Raw genomic sequence first — 27,689 nt, forward strand, 5'->3', positions numbered from 1 at the left:
TTAGATGAAAATGATTGATTTTGCAAGGAAATATCAGATCAGCAGACGCAAGATCTCAGTAGCTTTTGATGCCCACATGCATCAGATAGCCTCTTTATTTGGTTTACCCTTTCAAGGGACCCATAAGCAAGAAGGTAAGAAAAATGTCTCAATATAGGAAAAATGTATAGGCTTTATCAGATCCTAGCTCGCAAGCAGAACGGCACTGCACTGAAGTCATGCCGGATTTGAGCAAATGCTGAGCTGGTACAATACTGCAATACAGTGCGAATCAAGAAAATTTGAAAAGTAAATGCTACTGACCCTGCAGCTCGCGATCGTCATTTCAGCTTCGCAAAGAGGGTTGGAGCGGCCTGCAGTTTGGACCATTTAGAAGAAGGGAATAAAAATTCAACAAACATAAATTGATTCGGAATTGCGCAAGCATACTTACACATTTATCAACGCATGACCAGTAGTCAAAGTATTGCCCTGTGCAATGTTTGTGGCCCGTTTCATCTTCTTGGATCCTCTTTACACATGCCTGAAACCATTGAACCAGAGTCAGAGGCATGCTTCACTCTGGTTATTCTGTTTAACATAAAGCATTTGTCGAACAGAGCAAAAAGCACCCAGCACAATAGTTGAGGAAGAATCAGAAGTCAGAATATGAGAGACCATGTTAACCATCTATTCTCAAAAGAAACATTCCCCAAAACAAGGTTTCGCCTAGCTAGAAAAAGACAACCATTATAACAATCCTCACATGCTAAGGGTTGGTCTTTGTAACCTCCTAGGTACAAGAAGACGGAAGCCCTAATGAAGAATATGCAACTTAGGAATATGGCAGATAACAATTGCCATAATTGAGACTCGAATGAATATGCAATTCTCATGAGAACCATATAGACAAGGGCCAACTTAACCTCAGCACGTCCAAGGAAACTGAATAAAACCAACCCCAGCTTGGCTTGATTTACCATCTATACTGGCCTCGAACCATAGATGGCTTCAAAAGGGTCACAAACTATGATGTATAAAATAGGATTATTGATGATGAAAGGCCAATTTTCCCAAATACTGTCAACTTTAGCATAGAATGTTCTGCATGGAAGATCATGCATCCTCATGATTGTCCATTCCATGATACATCCTAAGATCACAAAGTAACATACTGCCTCTCTTTCATAAAGGTAGAAGGTTCACAAAACCTCCAGAAAACCAGGTTAATCCTACCATTACATGGACACCATGTATAGTAAATTCAATATGCCCGAGAAAAAAGAAAAATCGTGTTTCCAAAACAATTTAGAAGAAAATGATCTCACATGGATCCTCCCATTCCAGGAAAACTCTTCAAGTTGATGAATGCCTTCTTAGAAATTTAATTTTCAACCAAGTTCCTCAATGAAGTTTATGAAAAAGGGCTTCATCAGAAAACGAAAACTAATTATGAGAAACTCCACATTATGTGTGGTTATCTTTATGGAATTGCACCTATTAAGAATAGCAGGTTCAAAACTTTGGCAATCCTTTTGTATCATGAGATTGTTCTGATCTAGTGTTAAAATTTATAATTATGCACTTCACCTTCTTTATTTCTTACATGTTAACCTCTTTCCCTTTTTGTTTGCCTCATAATTAGTTTTTCTTTCCTTTTTCCCTGGATATCTGGAGAACCCACGAGCATACACAGATAATATCTGTAAGATCAGAAAACCCATGGCAATGGAAATAAGATCATTACGGTGGAGGCTCATCTACTAGTGTCCGCATGTGTGCAAGCGTGCACACACACACACACACACACACACACACACACACACACAACAGATTGAATCAGAATCCCTATGTGGGTATGGAATTCTATTCTTATCAAAATATCTAGTTATCATAATTTACCTTTATTCGTTCCTTCAAATCTGCCTTAACTATTCTCTCAGAGCCTTTCAGTTCTCTTTTGAAACGAAACAGATATTTGTTACATGATCTCAAAATTTTTAACAATTTTCGAGTATATAGGTTGAGTACTCCAATTTCATGGCAGTTGGGATTGAAAATACCACTAAAGAATGACAAACTTGAATAGTTGAGAAACTGGACTTGATACAGAACCGCTACACAAGCATTCATAATGAGTACTCACTGTTAAGTTGTCTCTCTCTCTCTCTCTCTCTCTCTCTCTCTCTCTCTCTCTCTCTATATATATATATATATATATATATATATATATATATATATATATATATATATATATATATATATATATATATATATATATATATAATAGGTAAATACACATTAGGGGTATTTTGATCATTTCAGTCTTTGTAATAGGTTGTGCCCATTAGGGGCACATTTGTCCTTTTCTATTTTTATAGGGACTATTTGGTCAAATATCAATTAGAGCTGTTGGAACAGTCCAACAGCTCTATTGAGGTCCTCTTTCATTTCTTAATGTTTCTCTTAAGCATCCATGTTTAATAAGATGAATATTTTTTATATTTTGTGTTCTTTAATGTCTTGAATGCACTTAGTGCTCTTGTTGTGCCTTTGTGCTTTTGTATTGTCCCTTAGTTGGACTTATGTGTGTACATGTGTACTTTGTGTTTATGATCTTGTAACACTTAAGAAGCCCTCATTTTGTATTTTCACATATTTCATTACATGGTATCGGAGCCAAGAAATCCTTCTTGGTATTTTGCCTCTTTTGGGTCTTGAGATTCTCTGGTTCGAGTTCATACTTCGTGAAGGATTCATAATCGTTGTGTGGCATGGATTCAAAGAAAATCTTGACCCGGTATGTATCTTATAGCTTTAAGTGTTACTTGTGTTATTTATTTCATGCATTATGTATGAGAAATCACTTATTTTCCTTATCCTTGAAAATTTATTTGTTATTTTTACAAAAACCAAAATCTTTAAACGTTTTTAAAAAAAAATTATCGTTAGATTTACTTTTATTAAATATTTTATAAGGTTTATAATATTTGTTTGATCTTGTGAAATTATATATGTGCATGCTTTTATGAGATCTAGTTTGAATCTTAGCTTTTCAAAACTTGCTTTATTTGATATGTATGTATATGATATAGTATTTTTGAGCATGTATTGTTGGCATTTAGATGTTTTATTTGAACAATTCATGATTATAAATGTCAAATCACATTTGTATTTATTATTGAACTTTTTTTCATTTTCTTTTGAAAAATTATCATATATTCTAAAATAGTTTGAAATGACGTGTCTTTCACAAGTATGAACTTATGAAATTTTGCTTAAGTTGTGTTTAATTTTTTTCTTTTTACTCTTGGTGTATCTTATGTGAAACTTAAAGTAGCTTATGAAGTATTAAAAATTATGATTTAGCTTATGAATAAATAATTTCTATATTGATATTTGATCATTGTGTACTTGTGATTGCCTTAAATGATGAATGAGATTATCTATTCGTGCATAAGGTATTGAGCATGATTTCTTATGAGTCATTCACTTTAATAAATGCATTTTATAGTCCTTTTGTGGGACAATAATTATGTTATTGGATGTTTCTCTTGTTGGTCCTTATGATTGTGTTATTTTCTTAGTCACGTGGCTCTTTAATGAAAATTATCTTACTTGTTTTGCATGAGATTTAAATATTATGTTTTTATTTCATACTTAGTTTTTTAATAAAATATTAAGTTGAAAATTATGAAAAACTTCTTTGTGTTTACCCTTCGTGGGTGTTATAAGTGTTTCCCTCATGGTTCATGTTGAGAATAGGTGGTTTTTAGTTTAAGTCCTTTTATATTAGAGGTTTTTGAAATTTTGTTTTCATAATGGACTTAGATGTAATTATTCCTTTTAGCCTCTCTCTATTTAATATAGAGAGAAGCCTTAATCCAAAAGTAACGAGATTATTTTCTGTGCAGCCGACTCTCTCTCTCTCTCTCTCTCTCTCTCTCTCTCTCTCTCTCTCTCTCTCTACACAGGTGGTTGATTCATCGACCTTCCTTCTACATGGTATCAGAGCCCTCAATCTCGGGAGCGTGATCACGAGAGGATTGATTTTCACCAACGAGAAAGAAAAAAAAACCCGAATGCGTGAAATCAGGTTTGTTGTTGCACGATTGTGGAAGATCTGATAACAGATCTGGGATGTTACCCAGATCTGTCGTCAGATCTAAGGATGGAGCTCCCAGCGAGGATTTCCTGGAGCCGTAACCTCTTTTTTCTTTTGGAATTTGGAGTTTTTTTTCTTCGTGATTTCCTGGACATTGACGAGTTGTGTTCCTGCTGTTGCGTGCCTGCCGTGATTGTTGTGTTGTTGGTTGTTCCTGTTGTTTTGGTCACGCAGCAAGTATCTATGTTGTTGCGTGCCTGCCGTGATTTCATTTTTTCGGTGCTGATTGCGTGCCTGCCGTGATTCTGAAATTTATTTCCTATGCTTGTTGCGTGTGATCGAGATATGATTGATCTATTTAATTGTCCTCTGAAGACTTATTGGCTGTTATGCCTTGTATGTTTGGAGAACAGCAGTTGTCGTGATCATATGTTTTGCAATTGAATATTATCGTTGGTCGTGGTGTGTTTGGGTGAAGCAATGGTCGTGACTCCCTGCTGTGTTGAGTTTTTGTTTCGTGTTGTGTTAGTTTAAGCTATCCCTCTGTCGTGAAAGCAGCAGGAGTGATTCCCTGCTGGTTGTGGGCTGTTTTTTTTTTTTTTTGGAAACAGCAGAGCTGATTCCTTACAGTGTTGGAAAATTCTACTTGAATACTTACTGTTCAAGTGCGCAGTATGGCTGAAACTTCGAAATGTGATTCTAAAATGGAACATATTGGGGAGTATAAGGCTTTTGCCAACCCCTTCTCGTACGGCTCTTCCGTAAGGTTGAATGAAACCAACTATGCCAGGTGGTCCAGAACTTTTATGATGTCGGTATCTGGACATCGTCGAAAACATATTCTGTTGGAAGACGAACCCCCTGAAAAATTGGGAAAATATGTTACTTGGGATGAAGATAATGACATAGTTATGTCATGGATCATGAATAGTGTCGAACCCCATATTGCAGATGGATTGATCTACTATAATACAGCCAAACTGATGTGAGACAATCTTCGTGATACATACTCACAAGAAACTAATGTGAGTCGTATCCTGCAAGTAGAACAGGAGATATATAATTTGCAGCAGAGAGATCAGACCTTGGCCCAATACTATGCCTCTGTCAAAGCTGCGTTTGAAAGACTTAATGCTCACAGGCCTCTTTGTTGCTCGAAGCAAAATGATCATCAAGAACAAACCATGGTTGCTCGTTTTCTTACAGGTCTTTCTTCAGAATTTTCTGTTGCAAAAGTTCAAATGTTGACTGGATCAGATGTTCCCACTCTTGCTGATGCATACAATCGTCTGAGTAGACTTGCGATCTCTCTGCCACAATCTCAACCTGTGACTCAGTCATCTGCTCTTGTTGTCTCATCTGGTTATTGGCGTGGAAATATTCAGAATATCAGAGGACGAGGACGTGGGCGTGGTATGGGAGGCAGAGGAAAGCTTCAATGTATATTTTGTGGAAAATCTGGACATTTAGAAGATCGTTGCTGGGATAAGCATGGTCGGCCAACCTCTTCTTCATCAAAGTCCTATACTCCTAAAGCAAATGTTACTACTATCGAGGCAACAAATGTACAGGAGAATACATCTACAAGTGACCGTAGTATCATCCTCAGTCGTGCTGAATATGATGAGTTGATAGCTCTTCGCCCTTTGAGTTCCACTCCTCCTGTAGTTGGTGTTGCCTATTCAACCGGAAATCATCTTCATCCGACTGACAGTAAGTGGATTATTGACTCTGATGCATCCAGACATTTGTGTGGAAATTCACTTATTTTCTCAGATATAAAGGATATTAATGCTCATCGAGGAGTCTCATTAGCCGATGGGGGTTCCTCCCCAGTCGTTGGTCAGGGAAATATTTCTATATCCTCCTCATTACAGTTGCAAAATGTTCTTCATGCTGCAAACTTTCCTCAAAGTTTACTCTGTTAGTTGCCTTATAAGAGAGCAAAACTGTAGAGTAATATTTGATCTGATGGGTTGTCATTTTCAGGATTTGCTGACGGGGAAGAAGATTGGTAGAGGCTATGAAGCAAATGGAGTCTACTACCTACATCATCCAATGGGTAATGTTCATGCTGCAATGGAACACTCATTCAGACATGTTCAGTGGCATCGTCGTCTTGGTCATCCTTCTTTGTCAAAGCTTCGTTCGGTCTTTCCTCAAATTCCTTCCACCACATCACTTCAGTGTGAAGCATGTCAGTTGGGAAAGCATCATCGAAGTTCGTTCCCTTCGAGTCAGAGTCAGTCTAGTAATAAAGTTTTTGAACTTCTTCATGCAGATGTATGGGGTCCTAGTAAGAATCCTACTAGGACTCAGTGTCGTTATTATCTTGTTATTGTTGATGATTTCTCTAAGTTGTCATGGGTATTTTTAATAAAAGAACGATCTGAAGTTCCAAGTATTATCAAATCCCTAATTCTTGAAATAAAAACTCAATTTGAATCTATTGTCAAGATTGTTCGCACTGATAATGCTCTCGAGTTTAAATCAAAAGGTCTGTTACAATTTTACCAAGATCATGGCATCCAACCCTAAACTTCATGTGCCTATTCATCTCAACAAAATGGGGTGGCTGAGCGAAAACATCGGCACCTGCTTGATGTTGCCAGGACCATTATGATTCAATCCAATGTTCCTGCGTTATACTGGGGTGATGCGATTACCACTGCTTGTTATCTGATCAACAACATGCCTTCGTCTTCTGTGGGTGATCAAATTCCATTACATATCCTAAAACCTAATGCCCCTCTTTTTTCTTTCTCACCAAAAATATTTGGATGTGTCTGTTTTGTACACAAACTTGGCCCTGACCGTGATAAATTAGCCGCTCAAGCTACAAAATGCATATTTATAGGTTATCCAAAAAAATCAAAAGGGCTATCGATGTTATGATCCTATTTCTCGCCGAGAGTATGTCAGTGCGGATGTATCTTTCCTGGAATCCTCTCCATATTACTCTATTTCCGATCTCTCGCTGCAGGTTGATCCAGCTGAGTCTTTTTCATTACCTATACCTCATTTTCCTTTGGAATATGTGCCCTCATTACCGAACCAAACTTCATTCTCTTCCAGATTTAATAATCCTCCATTGGTATATGTGCGTAGAGCTCCACCTCCGCAAGAGCCTTCATCTTCTTCTTCTCCTGAGGTAAGTTCTACTGACAATAGTGATCTTCAGGATGATGATAACAGGCCTATTGCTCTACGAAAGGGGACACGATAATGTACCTTATATCCCATATCTCATTTTGTCTCCGATGCCAGAATTGGAAATCAGATGAAGTCTTTTATTTCAGCCTTATCTGCTGAAACTATTCCTCTAAACTATCAACAGGCAGAACTTGATAATCGCTGGAAGCTGGCTATGTAAGAAGAAATGAATGCTTTAGTATCTCAGCATACATGGGATCTAGTTGATTCTCCAGCAGATGCTAACATTGTTGGATGTAAATGGGTATATACAATAAAGTACAAATGTGATGGTTCTATTGAAAGGTACAAGGCCAGATTAGTAGCGAAAGGGTATACTCAAACATATGGTATTGACTTCTTTGAAACCTTTTCTCCTGTTGCACGGATGGGTACCATCCGTCTTGTTCTCTCAGTAGTTGTTCAGCATGGTTGGCGCTTGTGCCAATTAGATGTGAAAAATGCATTTCTATATGGGGATCTATCTGAGACCGTTTACATGCAACAACCTTCATGATTCGAGGTTGAGGGGGAGTGTCAGAAGGTGTGTAGATTGAGAAAGGCGATTTATGGCTTGAAACAAAGTCTTCATGCATGGTTTCAAAAGTTGTTTGAAGTGATGTCAAGCTTTGGCTTTAATAGATCAGCAGCAGATCATACACTATTTATAAAGAAAACTAGCTCTGGCATAGTTGTTATGGTGGTATATGTGGATGACATCATTCTTACAGGAGATGATGTGAAAGCTATTGAAGTCACAAAGGCTCATCTTCAAAAACACTTTGTTACAAAAGACCTTGGTTCACTGAGGTATTTTCTGGGTATAGAAGTTGCTAGGAGCCGTGAAGGGATGGTTTTGTCTCAACGGAAGTATGTTCTTGACTTATTAAAGGAAACGGGCATGTTGGGAGTTAAACCAACAAATATTCTCATGGACCATAAAGTTCAGTTGTTTGAAGAAGGGTCAAAACCAGTTGATAGCAAAAGTTATCGCTCCCTAGTAGGGAAGCTATTATATGTAACTGTGACCAGGCCGGATATTGCTTTAGCAGTAAGCAAAGTTAGCCAGTTTATGGACAAACCAACTGAGGTACACTGGAATGCAGCCATAATGATTCTCAGATATCTAAAATCCTCTCCTGGAAAGGGGTTATTGTTCAGGAAAGGTGGAACTCTGGAGATAGTAGCCTATTCTGATGTTGACTATGCTGGATCAGTAGTAGATAGAAAATCTACCACAGGATTTTGTGTGTTTTGGGGAGACAACTTGATTTCGTGGAGAAGTAAGAAACAAAATGTGGTTTCCAGGTCGAGTGTAGAATCAGAATATCGGGCTATGGCCCAAACAGCTGCTGAATTGATGTGGGTTCGCACTGTTCTTCATGATCTCCAAGTGAAGGTTTTCTCTCCAATGACCATGATGTGCGATAACAAAGCGGCAACATATATAGCAAACAATCATGTCTTTCATGAGAGAACAAAGCACATTGAGGTTGATTGCCACTATGTAAGAGATATGATTCAAGCTGGTCATATCACTACCAAATACCTAAAGTCGGAAGACCAAGTTGCAGATATGTTTACAAAGCCTCTTGCTAGGCCAAATTTCTCGAAATGTTGAGAAAAGCTGAGCATGATTGATATCTATGCTCCAGCTTGAGGGGGAGTGTTGAGAATAGGTGGTTTTTAGTTTAAGTCTTTTTATATTAGAGGTTTTTGAATTTTTGTTTTCATAATGGACTTAGATGTAATTATTCATTTTAGCCTCTCTCTATTTAATATAGAAAGAAACCCTAATCCAAAAGTAACGAGATTATTTTCTGTGCAGCCGACTCTCTCTCTCTCTCTCTCTCTCTCTCTCTCTCTACACAGGTGGCTGATTCATCGACCTTCCTTCTACAGTTCACTTTAGTACTTATCCATTATTGATGAACATGCTTATTCACTTAGATCTTTGGTGGACACGTGTGTTCTTGATTAAGGACACTTGATTCATTGCATACTTGTTATTTATAAAATATTATTTTTTATATTGTGACCTCTTTGGTATATACCCTTAATGCCTTAATCTATCACTTGCATGTATGCTTAAATGTGTTCTTATGCATATCTTATTTGATTCTTCGTAGCTTTTGTATAAGATACGTGGCTTTATGTTATTAAGATTGTTGTATATACATGATTTTTTTATCTCTTTGTGAGTATCCATGATTAGTTTTACTTGTGTATGCACTTGGTTATCTATATGGTTCTTTGAAAATCTCTATATATGTTTTAGCCCTCTTTAATGTTATATGTCATTGTTGTGTCATATTAGACTTATAATCTAGATTGAGCTATCTATCTGTAATAACTTGCTTATATTGACTATGTATATAATTGCATTGCATCAATTAACATCTTATTGTGCATATGATTGCACTATATTTATTCTAAGTTTTCATCTACTGTTATTGGATTTGATTTGAATCTTTATTTTTTCAAATCAGTTCTTATTATATATGAACTCACTTTTTTTGAAAATTGATTTTTGTCAATATTTATTGCCTTCTTATGACATTTGTTTTGTCCATCACAGATTTTTTATATGATGCATCTTTTGTTTTTGGCATTGTTGCTTTTGTTAAAACAAAGTTGTTTGTTGGGGTGAGTTGTGTGCTTCTCGATTTTGTCAGTTTAGATTGTCGGCTTATAGTTCGGTTCTAACCGTCGTTTGTTTGATCTTTGGTTCCGTGAGTGTATTGTATCACTCATTTAGATATTTGGCTATTTGTATTGTGGATGCTTATAATTATGTTTATTTGTGATAGCTATCTATTTTTTAAACCATGGTATTTCAAAAGGTTGTGAAATTTAATATTTCTGCCTTGATTCGTAAATATTTTTCTTACCTTTTTATGACATTAGTTTGTTTTCATTACAAACTCTCTTACCTCATGTGTTTCTTCTTATTATGCCTCTTATTTAAGTGGCATTTTATGTAAACAAGAAAGGTTTTTCAAATGTAGTGAGTTATATGCAACCAGTGGTTATCCACACCTTTTGTATTGTTTGTTTTGCCCATATGTGGCATTGTGATTATGCTCTTATTCTAGTAGCTGATACACTTGTTTAAGTGTCATTTTATATAGAAAAGAGATGTTCGTTATTCACACATTTTGTGTGTTTTTTAGCTCATTAATGGCATTGTAATTATGTTTTTGTTATAGTAGCTGATACACTTGCTTAAGTGTCACTTTTATGTAGACAATGGATGTTGGTTATTCATATTTTTTTGTATGTTTTTTAGCCCATTAGTGGCATTATGATTATGTTGTTCTAGTAGCTGATAGAGTTGATTTTTGAGGTTTGAAGGTCAAGTGAAGTAATTGCTTGTGGTGGTCGAACCATTGCTGAGATTTGCAAATATGATTCCTTTTGTTGTGTGCGATTTTTAAAATATCTCCTAAATTTTTTAAAGTTTTTCTACTTGTATGAAAAAATATTTATTAATAAAATTTTATGCATCTTTCGTGCATTTCATTAATAATATATATGTATATATATATATATATATATATATATATATATATATATATATTAAGATTGATGTTTGGTCCTTTGTGCTTAAGCTCATTCTAGGTTGTGTGAATGAATCCTAATGGGTTGTGATTTGCGAGATTGCTCTCTTTTATTGTTATGTGCATTAAATATGCTTTAATTGCATATTGGATATATGTGTTTCATATTTTATCTTTTTTACATTGTTGTATGCACTAAATTTAATTATCTCCTTTTTTCTTGAGGGCGCTTTTGAATTGTTATATTTTGAATGCATGTCGTTAGTGATGATTTGTTATTTCATTTGAAATGCTTTTCTAAACAATTTTGGAATATTATTTATGCACAAATTTTTATCTCTCCCTGATGATTTATATATCCTTTAGTGATCAAATTCTCTTATGATCAATATTTATGTTTTTCTTGAAAGAAAATATGTTGATTTTGGGTTTATGATTTTATTTTATAAAAATTTATCCATGAAGTATGCTCCTCTTATCTTTCTTAAAGATTATCTAATGTTTCTCTTGTTCAAAAATACATTTGTTTTAAAAACTTTATAACAAGGTTTTAAAACCCGTGACTCGGAACTTGACTCGTTCTTTATTGACTCGTGACTCGGCGGGTCAACTCGGTGACTCGGACCGGGTTTTGTTAACTTTTGATTTTAAAAGAAAAACAATATATAATTTGTCTGAAACCATGTTTTTGAGTAAACATAGTCTCCAAATGTCTGTAAGAATATAAAAACAACTGCAAAGAGCTATAGAGGTTTGCTTGAATAATTGAATTTGATATCTATACAAGCACTTTGACAGTCAATTTGTCATGTGCCACAGAAATATGGGAGTTTAAAGATTAAAAGTTTATTAGATGTAGAACAGTTGGTCACGACAAGCAAAAATTCATTAATTTTGCTAGTTTAAGTCCCGACTCCCAAACCATTTCATCAGCTTGCAGAAAGTACTAGACTCTTTTAGCCTTACTCAAGACCTGGTTCTCCATTTCAACAGTTTATCTGATTTTTCATATCAATCCCAATTTTGAGGTAAACAAGGTCTGAAACTGCAAAATAGACCATTTTTTATTTGACAAAAGCAAATGCATACAAAAATCTCCTAGTTTTGCCAATAGAGTAAGTTTTTCAATGTATGTTTTTACACAGTCAATTGTACATACAATCTATTAGAACACAATTTTTTTTTTCAAATAGTTTGTCAACATGTAAGCAAGTTTCTCAAGGGCTTCACAAATCAATGGCCTACAATATGCCAAAATTTCATTACTCAAAAAAACATATTTTTACATAAAAAAATATGATAAAGGTGTGATTCCTAGCAAATAAACCATGTTGAACACATATATGAGGTCAGATTGCTTAGATACAACTTGCACCTATGATTTTTCAACTAGATTGTACATACAGTAAACAGTAGACTGCATATATGTATATATATCATTACCATTTGAAACTCAAAAAACAAATTTCAAACATCCCAGAACTCGCCCGAGTCAAGCCGAGTCAAGCCGAGTCAGGCCGAGTCAAGCCCGAGTCAAGCCCGAGTTTTGGCAAACCAAGTTTGCCTTGCCGGGTTGACTCGCTGGAGGGCCGAGTCAGCCGAGTCAACGAGTTGACTCGGTGAGTTTTAAAACACTGCTTTATAACTATTGGGTTAGGATATTTTCCTTTATATAGTTGGAACCTTTGTTTTGTTTTCTCTGCAGGTTCCTAAAGATGTGATGGATTGAGAAAGGAATATCTTAGATGCATCATATCATGAAGATAGAGATAGCCGATAGAGGTGTTCACCAATGAAGACATTAAGAGACTTATATTTGCAAAATTCTCTGATGCGACATAAAGATAGAAACTTTCAATGAAGACACTTAAAGACTTTGATCCTTCCTGTTGATTCTTTTTATATTTTCAAATTTTCGGTATATAACACCATATGTCATAGGGATTCAGCTAGCAGGATGCCGCACCCGTGTCGATGCGACGCAACGCAGGTGCGGGTGCGGTCAACCCGACCCTGGGTGTGGTCAACGAACCCAGGGTCATTTTGGTCCAATTTTTCAGGCTTAAGAAAAAAATTGCCAAGAAACTTTGTTTTGCCTTATATGTCGCAGGGATTCTCCAACTAGGTGCCGCACCCGCACCCGATGTGGTCAACCTGACCCTGGGTGCAGTCAACGCACCCAGGATCATTTATGTCCAACTTTTGGACTTTATATATATTATATATATATATATATATATATATTTTGCCGCACCCGGGTTTTTTGGAAGTACCGCATCCCCGCACCCATGTGACATAGATAACACCGTAAGTTTGAGAAGTGTTAAGTTGTATATATATATATATATATATATATATTATTTATAATGATATAATAGGTAAATACTCATTAGGGGTATTTTAGTTATTTTTGTTCTTGTAATAGGTTATGCCCATTAGGGGCACATTAGTACTTTTACTTTATTCTTTCTTTTTGTCCTTTCTATTTTTATAGGGTCTATTTGGTCAAATACCAAATATGGCTGTTGGGTTATTTTTTTACTAGTCAACATAGAGTTGACTAGTCAATAGAGTTGTTGGAACAGTCCAACAACTCTATTGAGGTCTCTCTCTCACTTGTATGTGTATAAATAGGGTCTTTTATCCCTTTCATTTTTTAGCTTCTCTTAAGCATTCATGCTCGATAAGATGAATGATTTTTATGTTTTGTGCTCTTCTCTTTAGTTCTTTAATGTCTTGAATGCACTTAGTGCTTGTGTTATGCCTTTGTGCTTTTGTATTGTCTCTTAGTTGGACTTATGCATGTGCATGTATACTTTGTGTTTATGATCCTGTAAGCGCTTAGAGGCCCTCATTTTGTATTTCCACATTTCATTACACTCACTACTTCGAAAAGGTAAATGTATGCAGGTTCCTCCTTGAAGGCTTGGTATATAACCATGCACCCTGGGATAGAGAACATGCCTCACAAGGATATCTGGGAATGAGATGTGAATACCAGAGAGAAAAGTTTTACTTGGTTGGACATCAAATAAAAATCAGTCACTATGGAGAATTTTCAAAAGAGCTGGGGTATACAAAGGCATGGGAGCAACAGAATCTGTAGATGGGTTTTTTTCCGGCACCAAGTTCTTCCTCATCTGAGACTTTGGAAGAGGACTTAAAGAATTACGCAGGTGCTGTGCACTGAAAAAACTTGCAAATGAGAAAGAGCAGCATGACACGTGGAGAAATGGATTCAAGGTTGGAGATGGTGCATGAAATCAAGATGGTGGTTTATCTGGTTGGAATGCAATAACCAAAGAAATAACAGTTCATTAGATTACATTCACAGACAGATGTAGAGGGATTCATGGGCCTGGGATGTCATACCATGGTTCTGAGGATCCATCACATGGCTAGAATTGTCTGATGTGTGTGTATTGGTAACACACACTTGCTGTGGAGAATTGGATACAAGTCATCTTGAGCGACAATGCCAAATCATGTACTTGTCTTGATTTGCGTAAAAATTTGATTTCATGTGATTTAAGAAAACAAGAATAGCTGGTTAATTTCCCACACGATTACTAGCAAAAAAATTTACTTGATTTCAAGAACATTTTACTGGCAAAATTCAACCTTGTAAGCAACTACATTATTAGAACAGGCATAATGAATCAGTAGTGGAGCACCCAAAAAGCATCTAAGCATTTGCCGGATGACACATTAATCACCAAAATTTCAATTCATGAAAAGAAATTACCTGATATTCAAGTAAGGGTTTCACACATTTCGGCTTGCAAGATTCTTCAATGTATTTCTTCTGATCAACAAGCTCCTCATCAGCCCTGGATTCATATGAAAACACAAGATTGAAGCCATAACTTTAAACCAGTAGGCAGAAAATACACAACTCCACAGCCATGACATAGAATCAAAACAATTCATAAATGGCCAAGATGTTAAGCTTCCAGGCTAAAAAATTAACAATATTAATCTGCTGAAAGTACGGGGAAAGCGGCGGAGAACAGAGATGGAGAGAAAGCAGGGTGTGTCTAAGCCAATGAAACTTGGTTTTAGAATTTTCTTTTCTTTTTTGGCTTCTCTAGAAAAGTTTTTCCAATAACTATAAATGTGTGCTAGTTTGGTGCAAAATTATTTTTTCTTGAGAATTTAAAAGTGAAACAGAAATTTTCCTTTTTTTTTCAGACTGACACTCCTACACACGGCATGGAAACTTCATCTTTTAATATAAGTGTCCCAAAAAATTTACACTCGGTGTGTTGTGTGTCTAAGACTTTTGAGTGTCATAGACAAAAAGGTGTTTCTCCTATTTAAACCTTATTTTCTCTCATTTCATATCTGCAAGTGTTCAAGAGTCAAACTTAGTCACTGATCCTGACACATCTGCCATGATATCGCTGGAACTAAGCATCTCTCTCTCTCAACCCAAAAAAAGATGTCACCAACCCCCTTCCCATACAGTTAAGGAAGGGAGTCAGCTGGAAGATCCCTCCCCCTCTCTATATTTTGTTGGTCCCAACCCCATGAAGAGGGGTGGACTCATAATTGGGCCCCTTATATTGGTTTGGCTAAAATTGAAAAGAAAAGAAAAAACCCCACAAAACCAAATCCCAGACCGTCAATTTTTAGTAGTCTATCATGTCTAGGCTTAGTGGTAGTAGGAATATATGCCATTGCCAATGAACCATTTCCTACCAATGGATCATGCTAATGCTAGTAAAAGACAATATCAAAATCTAGCTTACTTGGAAATGTAGAAAGCCTCTAGGAATGTCATTTTCCCGCAAACAGACAATTCTGCTAGTCGGAACCAATCAAACATCAAGCACTACTACTGCCCTTTCATAGAGAAGTAAGAGAAACAATAAGAGTTGGCTGTTGCCACCAACTCCAAAAGAAATAAATGGTTAGCTTATCCAATAATTGGCCTACAATCAGCATGGAAAGTAAAGTGGCAAAAACTTTGTTTTTCATCCATTTTTTCCTAGCAAAATATTGTCATATGATTTTTTGTCCATCCAAGCATCATCGGATAGACAAGCAAGATAAGGCCTATTAGCAAGTGTCCATAATGAAGGGAGCATTTCTCATCTAATCATCGTTTAATGGAACTGTGCTCCCACCATTACTACACCTTAATGGTTATGGTTCCAAACCTAAAAAGCAAGCTACTCAAAAAGGAAGGCTAGCACCTGCATATTCCACTTCCAGTTGAGCACTTCAACCCGTTCTGTTCTTAACAGAAAACTATACAGAATCAATCTGCCATATCTTCTTGACATAGATCACATGCAACAGATGCTGACCTTTTTGAGGAGATTGGCTCTCTGACATTTCAACTAAACCCTTATAGTTTCAAACAGAACTATAAATAAGAAATAAATAATTAAATAACTTCCTGGCCTAACCATTTGACACAAAATAGGTGCTTATGGCATACCATCATGGTATTCGCCTTTCTTTTTTCACTGGAATTTTTCTCGTATTGGGAAACAAATAACAGTCAAATGACCAACTTTTCACAATTTTCATGACAGTGCATTATCAACACAACTCTCCAAATAGAATTATTAATTGTTGCTTCAAGGCACTGTTTAATTTTGAGGAATATGACATGGCAGAGATGGAAGATGTGGATATCATAGAAATAAAAAATGCCTGACCACTGTTACCACACAGCAAGAGTGATATCTCTGTACCAAGAAGCTACACATTTATAATACCACTTTAACCTAGCAATATATAACTAAACAATGAAAATGTAGTGGAGTATCATAGTCCTTATAAATGATAATTGAAGCAACCCAGGCAACCACAAAACTGGCCTTTTGAGTTCACCTCCAAGCAAGTTTTGCATAATTTCTATCTCAGAAGACATTCCAAATGCCACATTTATTCTCCACATTCACACATAGAGCCAAAGCAAAATGTAGGGTATCAACTTCGTAACACTTTAACCAAGTGATGTATAACTAAACAACGAAAATATAGTGGGTATCATAGTCTTTGTAAATGATAATTGAAGCAACCAAGGCAACCACAAAACCGACCTTCCGAATTTACCTCCAAGAAATTTTTGCTGATCATTTCGATCTCAGAAGACATTCCAAATGCCACAAATTTACACTCCACATTCACGCATGCAGCCAAACCAAAAAGTAGGGTATCAACTTGATATTGAAGGGGTAAAAATGGCACACAGTCCAATGAAGCATCATCCAACTGAGAGTGATTCTTCTCAAAACATGGATCATGGATCATGGATCATAGATTGGAAATTTGGAATATCCCTTGTAAAAAGGTAAAATTGAAATGGTAGCCATGTATCTGGACCAAGTATTGTTCCAGATTGGGTATTTATCTATAATAAATATGAAATGGACATATGGATTTTGCCAAGAAATTCTTCAAGCACATCTATGAAACCCCCTTCAAATATATGGATCTGGAGGTAAAGGAGGAAGATGAAACCAGTTAAAACAAATTTACATCTAAAATACCACACCAGGGTGCTTGCCACTGACCACTTCTGGGTTGTGACCAATTCAAAGTTGCACAATCATGTAGATCCTCAAATGTGCAAAAGGAATCACTTCAATGTTGAACCAGATAACAAAAGGAAGGTGTTTTCAAAAGTCAATTCCATTGGAAGCAGGGAAAGGGAACATGTTGACGAGATTTACAGTTGTCTTACAAGAGTTACAAGGCATCAATTTTGGTAGATGTTCGTTTGTCAATCAACACCTACCGCAGTTTCACTCAATGTTATCTTTCCCTTCTTTCTGGAATAAATTGTATATTTCTCAGAAAAGAACAAGTGAGAAAGCAAATCAACAAATAAACACAATAGATCATTGAAACAAGTGGGCTGCTACATTTTCCAATTCTACAAAGAACAAGATGCTAAATGTATTAAAAATGGATTGCAACATGGTTACAGATGTTTGGATCCACAAGCCAATAAACTGAACTAATGCCAGACAGAGATTCCAGGCACTTTCAGTAACCGGAGCATAATCGGACCATACTTGCGCACACCCAACTTGTCCATAAAGATAAGTAGGCAAAGTCACTCCAAACCAGGTTAATTGTTCATTACCATTGGGAAGCCTCATTATAGAGGAAACCTTTATGTATTTGCTAAATATACAAAAAAGGCTGGACTGGAGCCCAAGTTCAGGCAGTGTGCAGGCATAGGATGCCCACCTTCCTCCTCATGAAGCTATGTCACCTGGGTACGGGTACGGGTGTGGATACAGGTATGACACGGCAATTTCAAAAAAAATGGGTACAGGGACACGGCTCTCTCTCTCTCTCTCTCTCTCTCTCTCTCTCTCTCTCTCTCTCTCTCTCTCTCTCTCTCTCTATATATATATATATATATATATATATATATATATATATATATATATATATATTGTGTAGGTCCAATGCTAGATCCAAATAATAGTTTGTAGGTCCAATGCAGTTTTTAGTAAAAGAGGGAGAGGTTTTAGTAAAAAAGGAGTTAGTGGGATGAAATTTTGAATAAAGGAGGGAGGTGTAGGTAAAAAGTTAATAAAGGAAGGGGTGTCTGAAAATTTAAAAAAACAATAAAGGAGGGGGGGGGGGTTACGGTAGAAAGGAGAGTCTCCCACCGCCTCTCTCTCGGGCAGATTCGAAGAAGAGGAGGAGGTTGAAGAAGAACCCCCAGTATGCTCTCTCTCTCTCTCCAAACCCCTCTGGTTACCCCCCCTCTCTCTCGTTTTCCCCTCTCCCAACCCCTCTGGGTCCCTGGAGCGAGACCAGGCTGAGAGAGAGAGAGAGTCAGGGGTTTCGGGAGGGGCAATTTTGCTTCTTTTTTTCTGAGGTTCGGGTCTGCATTAGGCCCGACCCGGCACAGTGCGGCCCGACCCGGCACAGTGCGGCGTACCCGCACTGTGCCCGATACCAGTACCCATGTCGACACGGGTACGGCAGCCGATCTGCCGTGTTGTAGTGTCATAGTCATGAAGCCTAAAGAGCATCCAGATCTAATAAACCAAATCCCAAGCTAAATTTTTAGCCCATAAAGCCAACCTTCCTAGATATCCACAGGCCTCAATACAGCCTCATACCTCAGGCACCCCTACAACTAGTACTCTGATGAATCCTTGCAGAGGAACTAAAAGAACTTTTCAAAAAGGCAGGATATTCAACAATGTAATAAATGACAAGAGTAACAATAATAAAATACTCACATTGAAATGTAAGAACAAGTGCAAGGAAGCCACAACAATAGCTTTTAAAAAATTCACCTGCATTGTGAAAATTATTAGATCACTGAAGCTAGATAATTATTAAATTTTCAACAATAAAAATAAGAAAAATTTACAAATACCCACCTAAGGTATGACTTAGTTACAAATACCTGCCTAACTTTTGAGATTTTACAAATAAGTGTTCGGTTAACAAAATAAGTCTCAAACAGGTGCCTGGCTTAACCCTAAAACATTAACTTTTGTTAAACCGTGGTTGGATCATGTTAAAAGACCATCTCTCCCTTATTTTCAATACTTGCTAAGCCCTCTACCATTCATGTTGTATCCCCAAGTAGAACACTGAATTTATTCGAAGATCAGTTGCTCGCTGGAATGTGGGACAGAGATGTCTCACCCTCTCTCATGGAAGATCCCATTCTCATTAGACTTTTTTGCAAAGATGTGGTGGTGGAGGGAGGAAGAGGACAAGGAGAAAACCTAGATCATAGGGTGTGGGATAAAGAAAATCATGGTGTTAATGGTAGAGAACAAAGCCAAAGAGAGAGCACCATGTGGGATGAAGGGAATGTAGTGATGGTGGGGAGAGAGAGAGGGCAGAATCATGGTGTTGATGATGGTGGAGAATGAATCCAAACAGAGAGAGAGAGAGAGATGGTGGAGAATGAAGCCAGATAGATCACCGTGTGGGATGAAGGGAATGCAGTGATGGTGTGGAGAGAGAGAAAGAGAGAGCAAGCATAGAAAGTTGGGTTTTCCAGCGACTGGAATACCATACAGTTCCGACGATTGGAATCCCATCGTTCTAATGTTGTGCAGGGTAAAAATGTCTTTTAGCATGACCTAACCACGCTTTGACTCAGGTTAAGACAGGCGCCTATTAGAGAATTATTTTCTTAACCCAGCTTCCATTTGTAAAATCTCAAACGACAGGCTGGTTTTTGTAATTAGGTCAAAAGTTGGGAATGTATTTGTAAATTTTTCTAAAAAATAAATGTATAAAGTAACACCCTTAAACATATATAACATGGATCCATTCACCAACATTCCATGTTGCATTATGAAGACGCATCATATGACAAAACAATTATTGTCATCTTATTGCAAAACCATGGTACCCTTCTTGAAAAAACTACCAAATATGCACTAGATTATGAAATCAAAAGCTGACTTGCATATCAGCATTTTGAGTTGATTCTGGAGACAAACTTCTTGAAGACTTCAATAGTCAAGGATAACTGAATCGGCCACAGTACCAACATATCAAATGCATCAAACAGTTTACCAACTTTACCTTTTCAAATTTGGGATAGAGTGCATCAATTATCACAATGGATTAACTAAAACAAGAACAATTAATAGTCCATGTGGTAGGCAAGTGTAAATGAGTGGAGACAGTTCTAGGATGTGGAGTGAAGATCTAATTTTATACGATTTTGCCAGATATGTAAGATCATAATGCCTTCAAGTTTACTTTGGAATTAAGTCCACATAACTGAAAAAATATACCAAACTTAGTAAACCTCAAAAATTGATGCCATTATGGTTGCTTTCAAATGTCAACATGATGTCAGGTTCTGCAAATACAGTTAATCTAAGTGAGACTAATATGAGATTTCATTGCAAGGGTTCTAGTGGTTCTAGATTTCAAATGTCAACATGAGGTTAAAACTGCAACTACAGTTAATCTTGAGACAAATATGAGGGTTCATTTTGTTAAGATTATTATAACACAAAGGGTTATGGTGACTCTAATATAGAAAATATTTATATTACAAAGCATCAATTCATGATCTTATGGCTAGATTTGCAGTCACTAAAGATTGCACCATAATCAAGGAGTGGAAAGAATTATTTGGCTCAAAAACGCTCCAGAAATTAATGACATGGGGATGAAAGTAGAGAGTTTTCCTTATAAGTTGGCTTGTTGACAAGAAGACTTGAAGGTCTTGAGGCAACAAAAGTTGTGGCAGGAACTGTGTTAGCTACAAGGGGATTCTATATATAATTGGTTGCTCCCAATTGATTATATGGCTGAGGTGAGATATTCATATCATTCCCAACGACAATATGGATGATATTCATGTATCCAAATGAAATCAAGGTGAAGTTACATCACAAAAGTACATCAAATTTAAATTTCCATTTCCAATATGTAGAAAATGGATGTATTCAAACGACAGAATGAAGTTCATTAAAGGCAAACTAATAAAAAATATAATGTGAAAACACTAAATGTCGTCAAACAAAAGACCATGATCATCAAAAGTCAAAACCAGTAGGAGGTATGAGCACACTCAGTAGCATTTGTTTTCCAATGTCTAATAGAGAATAGGAAAAAACACGAAAGAAAGGCCAATCAAAGTTATAAGCACATCAAAATCTTAATCAACAGTTTTCTCGTTCAAAAGATCAGCAAAACTCCACTTTGGGAATGCTTTTAAGCATAAAACTTGAAAAACTGAAAAAAAAAAGGATGAAGCTCCATTTGTTCAATAATTTCAGCAAAAAACCCCAGCACCACCACACACACACACACACCCCTGCCACCAAGTACACCCAGCTTCGGCCTCTAAGCAAGGGACACACACCCATGGGCTTCAAACTCATGATGTCCCTTCAGCTTGGTGACGGGAGTGAGTGAGGTGGTTTCCCTGGTTGTCAAAAAAAAAGTAATGTGAGCAAAAAAATTCATTCTTTTGAGTAAAACATTTAAAAATGTTCAGCATAGTATCTAATCTTGATCCAATTTCACTGGATCTCAAGTTCGAATGACATTGGGCCTTGGATTCACATCTATGGTTCCTATATCTCAGCTGACAAGAAAAAGATCACATAAAAAGACACACCTAGTGTCATCTTGTATTCTGTGGTGCCGAGGAGAGGCAGACTAGTCATAACTCTAGCCTTCTATCATTTGTATATAGTCGCCAATCTCATAAGTCAAACCCAATTTTCACACCGACAGTCAGAATGTTTAAACACTGCACCAAGCAATGGCCTTCTAAAAATATTTTATATACATACATAGATAAATAAAGACTTATCATATATGGATAAGTCTTTGGTACACACATCCATATGGTATCAATGAGTCAAAAGACTCAAAACGCATACTGGTGACGTGTGTTGACTCAATCTAACACCGTAGATGTGATCATTATATTTGGTAAGGATCAGCTCTTGAATCATGTTTCGACCAAAAAAAAAGTTTTTTAGCCAAAAAAATTACAGCCATTGAATTATTTATTACTGGAAGAACATGTTCTTACATCAGATTTCGGTGATCTGTGGGCTGATCCTGACTAAATAAAACATGTAAATCACATATATGGTGTCAGTTTGAGTCTAAACAAGTCGCACCTATGAGTTTGGACTCATCAATACAGTATGAATGTGCATATATATATATATATATATATATATATATATATATATATATATATATATATATATATATATATATATATATATATACAGGGAAACTGGAATATGTTTACCAGCAAACCGTGTTTGCTGGTTTGAACCAACAAGGGCTGTCCGATCTGGAGATCGGATGGCTCCAGTGTTTCTCCTTCTTTCCCCTTCCTTCTTTACCCTTTCCCCAACCACCACCACACCACCGGCCTCCTCCCCAACGACCATCCTCAGTGCCTCCTCCTCCTCCGGTGGCCTCCTTGCCTGCCACTGCCCACCGTACCTCCCCACCACCCGCCACCCCTCCTCTGGTGGCCTCCCCGCCTGCGGCTACCCCAATGCCCACCGTGCCTCCTCCAGCTCTGCCACCGCTGACCCTGACTCTGACCTCCCCACCACCAGAGTGGCTGCTGAAGGGGAAAGGCACGGAAAGGGGAAAGACAAGAGCTGTCCGATCCCCAAATCGGACGGCTTTTGTTGGTTCAAACCAGCAAACATAGTTTGCTGATAAACATATTCCAGCTTCCATATATATATATATATATATATATATATATATATATATATATATATATATATATATATATATATATATATATATATATGGGAAAAATATTTGCTACAAATCATAGGTGCAAGTTGTATCTACTCAATCTAACCACATAGATGTGTTCAGCATGGTTTGTTTGCTAAGGATCAAGCCAAAGCGCAAGCGAGGGAGAAGCAGACCTTTCAGGATTTTGACTGCTTTGAATTATTCCAATACAGGATGGTCCTTAACTCAAAGAGCTTAACTCAAAGCAAAGACCGAAGGGGCGAGTGCTTTCCTTATCGAGGGAGTGAAGCAAAGGGAGGAAGACATAAGTTAGGCAGTTCTTTTCTACAAGACAAGCGAAGGGTGCGGTTGACACTGCGCTAAGCTAGCAAAGACTCGGCCATCCTGCGCCTGCGCTCCTCTCATTAGTCGAAATGGGCTGTCCGTCCCTGCTTCTTCCATCCGCCTCCGCTGCAAAAGAATGATAGTGAAACCCAACAGCTGGTGGAGGAAGGAGGGAGTTCCCCCCTAACAGCCATCCCCACTTCCAAATGAAAGGGGATGTGCTATACTACAAAGGTCGTCCATCCTACAGCCGGAGGTTCATGCCGGCATTTTTTTTATTATGCGCATTGGAGCTGAAAAAGGCTATTCATAAACTTAAAAGGCCTTGCTTCTTACCGCGTAGTGGGGACAGTTAGACTTAACTATTTGTTTTATTTACATACTAAAGATATCCCAATAGGTAACTAAACTAAGGCTTTTAACTAGCAGTTTTCTCTCTTCACTCGAGTACTTCTATGTGTTGCTTCCCATAACTCGCTACAAAAGGAAGAAGACCTCAAAAGTGCACTCAGATTCGGTAGCAAGAAGTGGCAAAGTTGAAGACGCCGAGCATTACAAGCCGGACTTCCCCAATTACAAGAAATAGAAGATAGTAGATAGAACACATAGGAAGCCGCATTCTTCTTCCATGCGCCTAGACAAGGCATCGGTCACTCGGTTTGTGAGACCCTTCTTGTACTCAAGTGTGAAATCATATCTTTAGAGCTTGGAAATCCATTTCTATTGGTTGGTGGTAGTAATCCTTTGTTGCATCAGAAATTTAAGGCTCTTATGTGAGCGAGCCCCGGCGATTTTTGCTTTCTGTGAATAAAATCCTCATCAGTTTCACCAACGGTAACTGATCATTCGTGTCAACATGTGCGTGAGCGTCCTCTCTTCTCACGACTAGAATAGAAGATAAACAAATGGTAAGCTATCTATTTGCCTATGTTAAGAGCAGCAGGCTTGCGTTATTCTTTTTTTAAGTTCCTAAGGGGGGTTGTTCATTTGGAACATCTAGGCTAGGCGCCCTCGAGATGGAAAGAATTGCCTTGGGCCACTCATTCTTTTTTTCGATTTTCGAGGGGGAACCAATATTTTTCTTTATCCGAGGAAGCGAAGCATCTGAAAAAATCTTTCCATCAGCGAAGAAAAGGGGGGCCCCATTCCACAGCTCTGGTCTTGGCTTTTTTGGGTATTAGTCGATAGTCTGCCCCATTAGGAGGAGTTTTTTCATTATGTCCTATTACTTTTGAATCTGTCCACTTCCCATCCATCTCCCCCTCACCAGGTACAGGTAATACGCATATTTCTTACACCTGCGTGATCGACCTTTCCATACCAGTTCCTACCTTCCATGCGATCTCCTATTCCTAGACCTTTTTCATGGGATTCGATACTGAACGTCTGGAGCATCATTGTATCTGGCAGTGATTCTTCGGATCGATGAAAGATTTTCGATCCTGTACCACGTTTGGCTTCCACTCCAGTTTACCTCTCTCGTTGCCATCCCCCTGTGAAGGAGTTGGTACAGAGCCAACCCTCCTCTAAAAGAACAACCAGACCGATCCCACCTACTGACTGAATAGAGGTTGGTGCATCGATCCCAACCAAGCATAAACTAATCTTTGTTGTAATTGGCTTGACTATTCATTGAAGATAGAAGGTTGGAAAGATATCTGGATCGAGTAGTCGAGCCTATAGAATCTCAGAGAGAGGAGCCGAACTCGTGCTATTGATGGCACCGGCTTGGCCTTTCTTCCGGTCCCCTCCCGCCGATGGGTGCAAGGAAGAGCTCACTGAGACAGTTGTTGCCTATTTTTTAAGGGGGATTGACACATGCAATTTATCATATTACCCCTCCCCGCAGTCCAAAAACGAAGAGGGAGGGGGTGACAAAAGTAATTGCATGGGTCAAGCAACCAACCCTAAAAAATATCTCTGTTGGCTTTTTCTTTCTCTTTTTTGCTTCTTTTTTCTCTTTCTTTTTGTTGAAAAAAGTGTCAAGCCAAACACAAAACCATTTACAATCTCATTCCCCCGATATGGAGCCACTGTCGAAGTATGACATGGCGTGTATGCGGGTACTCCGCAATACAGGAGCTCGCACGTCGCTTTGCTCCCTCTTTTAGGCAAGGAAAGAATTAGACAAGAAAAGAATGAAAGAGGGAGCAAAGCGACGTGCTTTTTTTATGTAAAAATGTGATCTTCTGAGTAATGAAATTTTGGCACATTGTGGGCCGTTGACTTTTGGACCCCATTAAAAACCTAATTACTTGTCATAATCACATGATTCACAACAAGTTCGCTACTAAACAAACCATATAGATCACATTCGTAACACTTAATCTACAAAAAATTGGAAATTTTATAAGAAAAGTGTGATTTCTACTCATTAGTTTCTTACCTACATTAGTAGCCAATATTTACCCATATATATATATATGGATCGTCATCATTGAGTAGTTTTCCATCCAAATAATAAAATAATGCTTTGAATTTCAAAGAGTCACTTTTTTCTTTTTGTATTTCAATCAATTCGAAATTAAGTAAGCCCATGAATCTTATTCCAATAATTAATTTATGGGTAGCTCAAGATACCTGCTTGAAGAATATGATGGATATAAATATATTTATTTATGATATGTATAATACATAGTAGGAAGAAAAAAAGAGCAAGAGATATATATGTACGATATTAATATTTATTATATTATGTATTACACTATGGAATTGTATAAAAAGGAGGGATTCCCAATTTTTCCTAAGATTACCTTTTGTCCTATTCTATATATATATATATATATAGAGAGAGAGAGAGAGAGAGAGAAAGAGTAACCCGTATCGCCGAACCCTCATTTTGTTCGACATAATCGAACGATTTTGCACCGCTGATCTTGCAGTGATCAGTGGCGCACAAAAATTTTTTTCCGCTGAATAAGCTTTTTAGTGGTGGTCTTGACCGCTGCTAAATACCTAGGCAGAAGACAGGTCTTTAGTGGCGGTCACAACTGCCACTAAAAACACTTTTTTTTTACGCACGGCCCGGCGTTCGAGCATCGTTCAGCGCTTATCCCGTCCATTGTTGTGGGTTATCTCAAACGTTTTTGTGTGATATTTTCTATGTTTATCTTTATGCGCAAAACATTTTCAAATGTCATACTTTCAACTATGGATCAACTCCACACTTAGATGGGCTTTTGAACATCATCAAGAAGGTTTTCCACTCAAACCACCAAGGTGATAGCAAACGTGAAGACTTTATTCCTTTATTTAGATGCATTCTCTCAAGACAGTTTCAAATCAACTGTTTTAAACTTTTCTGTAATCGATTACCAACTTCCCAATAAACTGATCCTAATCTGCACGCTCATGAGAAAACCAACAAACTATCCCCCTAAACCAAAAGACCAAGCACTTACATCCTACTTCCTTCTCAATAACCAAATTACACTACTCAATTACAAAACCAACCACAAAACCCCCAAATTTCAGGACATCACACCACAAACACGTTCACAAAAAACTCAAACAAAATGAAGATAGAACACGCGATTATCATCCCAAAAGATTCCAAATACTACTCGGTCAAACCTACCGAAACGCAACAAGCAACAAAAGGAGCACGAATCAGAACAAATGGCATCCAATCTCAAACACCCTAAAAAAAGCCAATCTAACAAGATTAATAAAAAAATGCAAATACGATCAAAAGCCCTAACTGCACCACCCAAAAGAAACCGACTCGTACCATCCAAAACTGGGAAAGAAAAGAAAAGGCAAACCATCCAAGAAAAAGAAAAGAAAAAGCAAACCATCCAGGCGCAATCAAATAGAATCATAGAGAATAAACGCCAAAAAAATTAACTACATCAACGCAGAGAGTCTGAATCAAGATTTTTGAAGATGAAAAGTGGGAGAACGATAATCGGAAGAAAACGAAGGAAAGAAAAAAATAGGGAGAAAACAATGCGATCTCATTCTGATCGATTTAACTAATACCCAAACAGAGGAATCGAAGCGTGAACTCCCACAGGAAGAAAACGGGAGAAGAAATCGATCTGAGTCGGATACTACTGACCGGTGAGCTCGCTCGGAGAGTCGGAGAGGGAGCGACCAGAGAATCGTGGGAGAGATCTACGGCTAGGAGGCGGATCAAAAGGGAACTGAAAGCCGGATCGTATAGGAGCCGGGTTTGATACACCTGAAGTAGATCCCATTAGTTACTCGGTTCGAGTAGTATATGGACACGAGTTTGGTTTGTTTAATTTTAAACCAAACCTGGTTCCGAACAGAGTACCAATTAAGATCTGCAATATTTTATAAAAAGAAGT

At 37.5% G+C, this 27,689-nt stretch overlaps 1 protein-coding gene across 4 annotated transcripts; it reads right to left on the minus strand.

The window, feature by feature from the left end:
• Positions 1-27,573, minus strand: LOC149847136 (cytochrome b-c1 complex subunit 6-1, mitochondrial-like). Of its 4 annotated transcripts, XM_089998314.1 has the most exons (6): positions 27,437-27,573; positions 19,062-19,118; positions 14,582-14,666; positions 434-523; positions 315-353; positions 1-268 (listed from the first exon to the last, which is right to left on the minus strand). In XM_089998314.1, coding segments are annotated over exons 2-5 (210 nt in total). In that variant the 5' UTR covers positions 19,064-19,118; positions 27,437-27,573; the 3' UTR covers positions 1-268; positions 315-320. The 4 variants fall into 4 exon arrangements, with proteins under 4 accessions (XP_089854440.1, XP_089854437.1, XP_089854439.1 ...); XM_089998311.1 differs by having other exon boundaries at positions 1-353; XM_089998313.1 differs by having other exon boundaries at positions 1-353; positions 27,433-27,483.
• Between the last annotated feature and the right edge of the window lie 116 nt (positions 27,574-27,689).

The sequence above is a fragment of the Nuphar pumila genome, chromosome 2 (assembly GCF_984573655.1).
Source record: "Nuphar pumila chromosome 2, dmNupPumi1.hap1.1, whole genome shotgun sequence".
NCBI classification, from domain to species: Eukaryota; Viridiplantae; Streptophyta; class Magnoliopsida; order Nymphaeales; family Nymphaeaceae; genus Nuphar; species Nuphar pumila.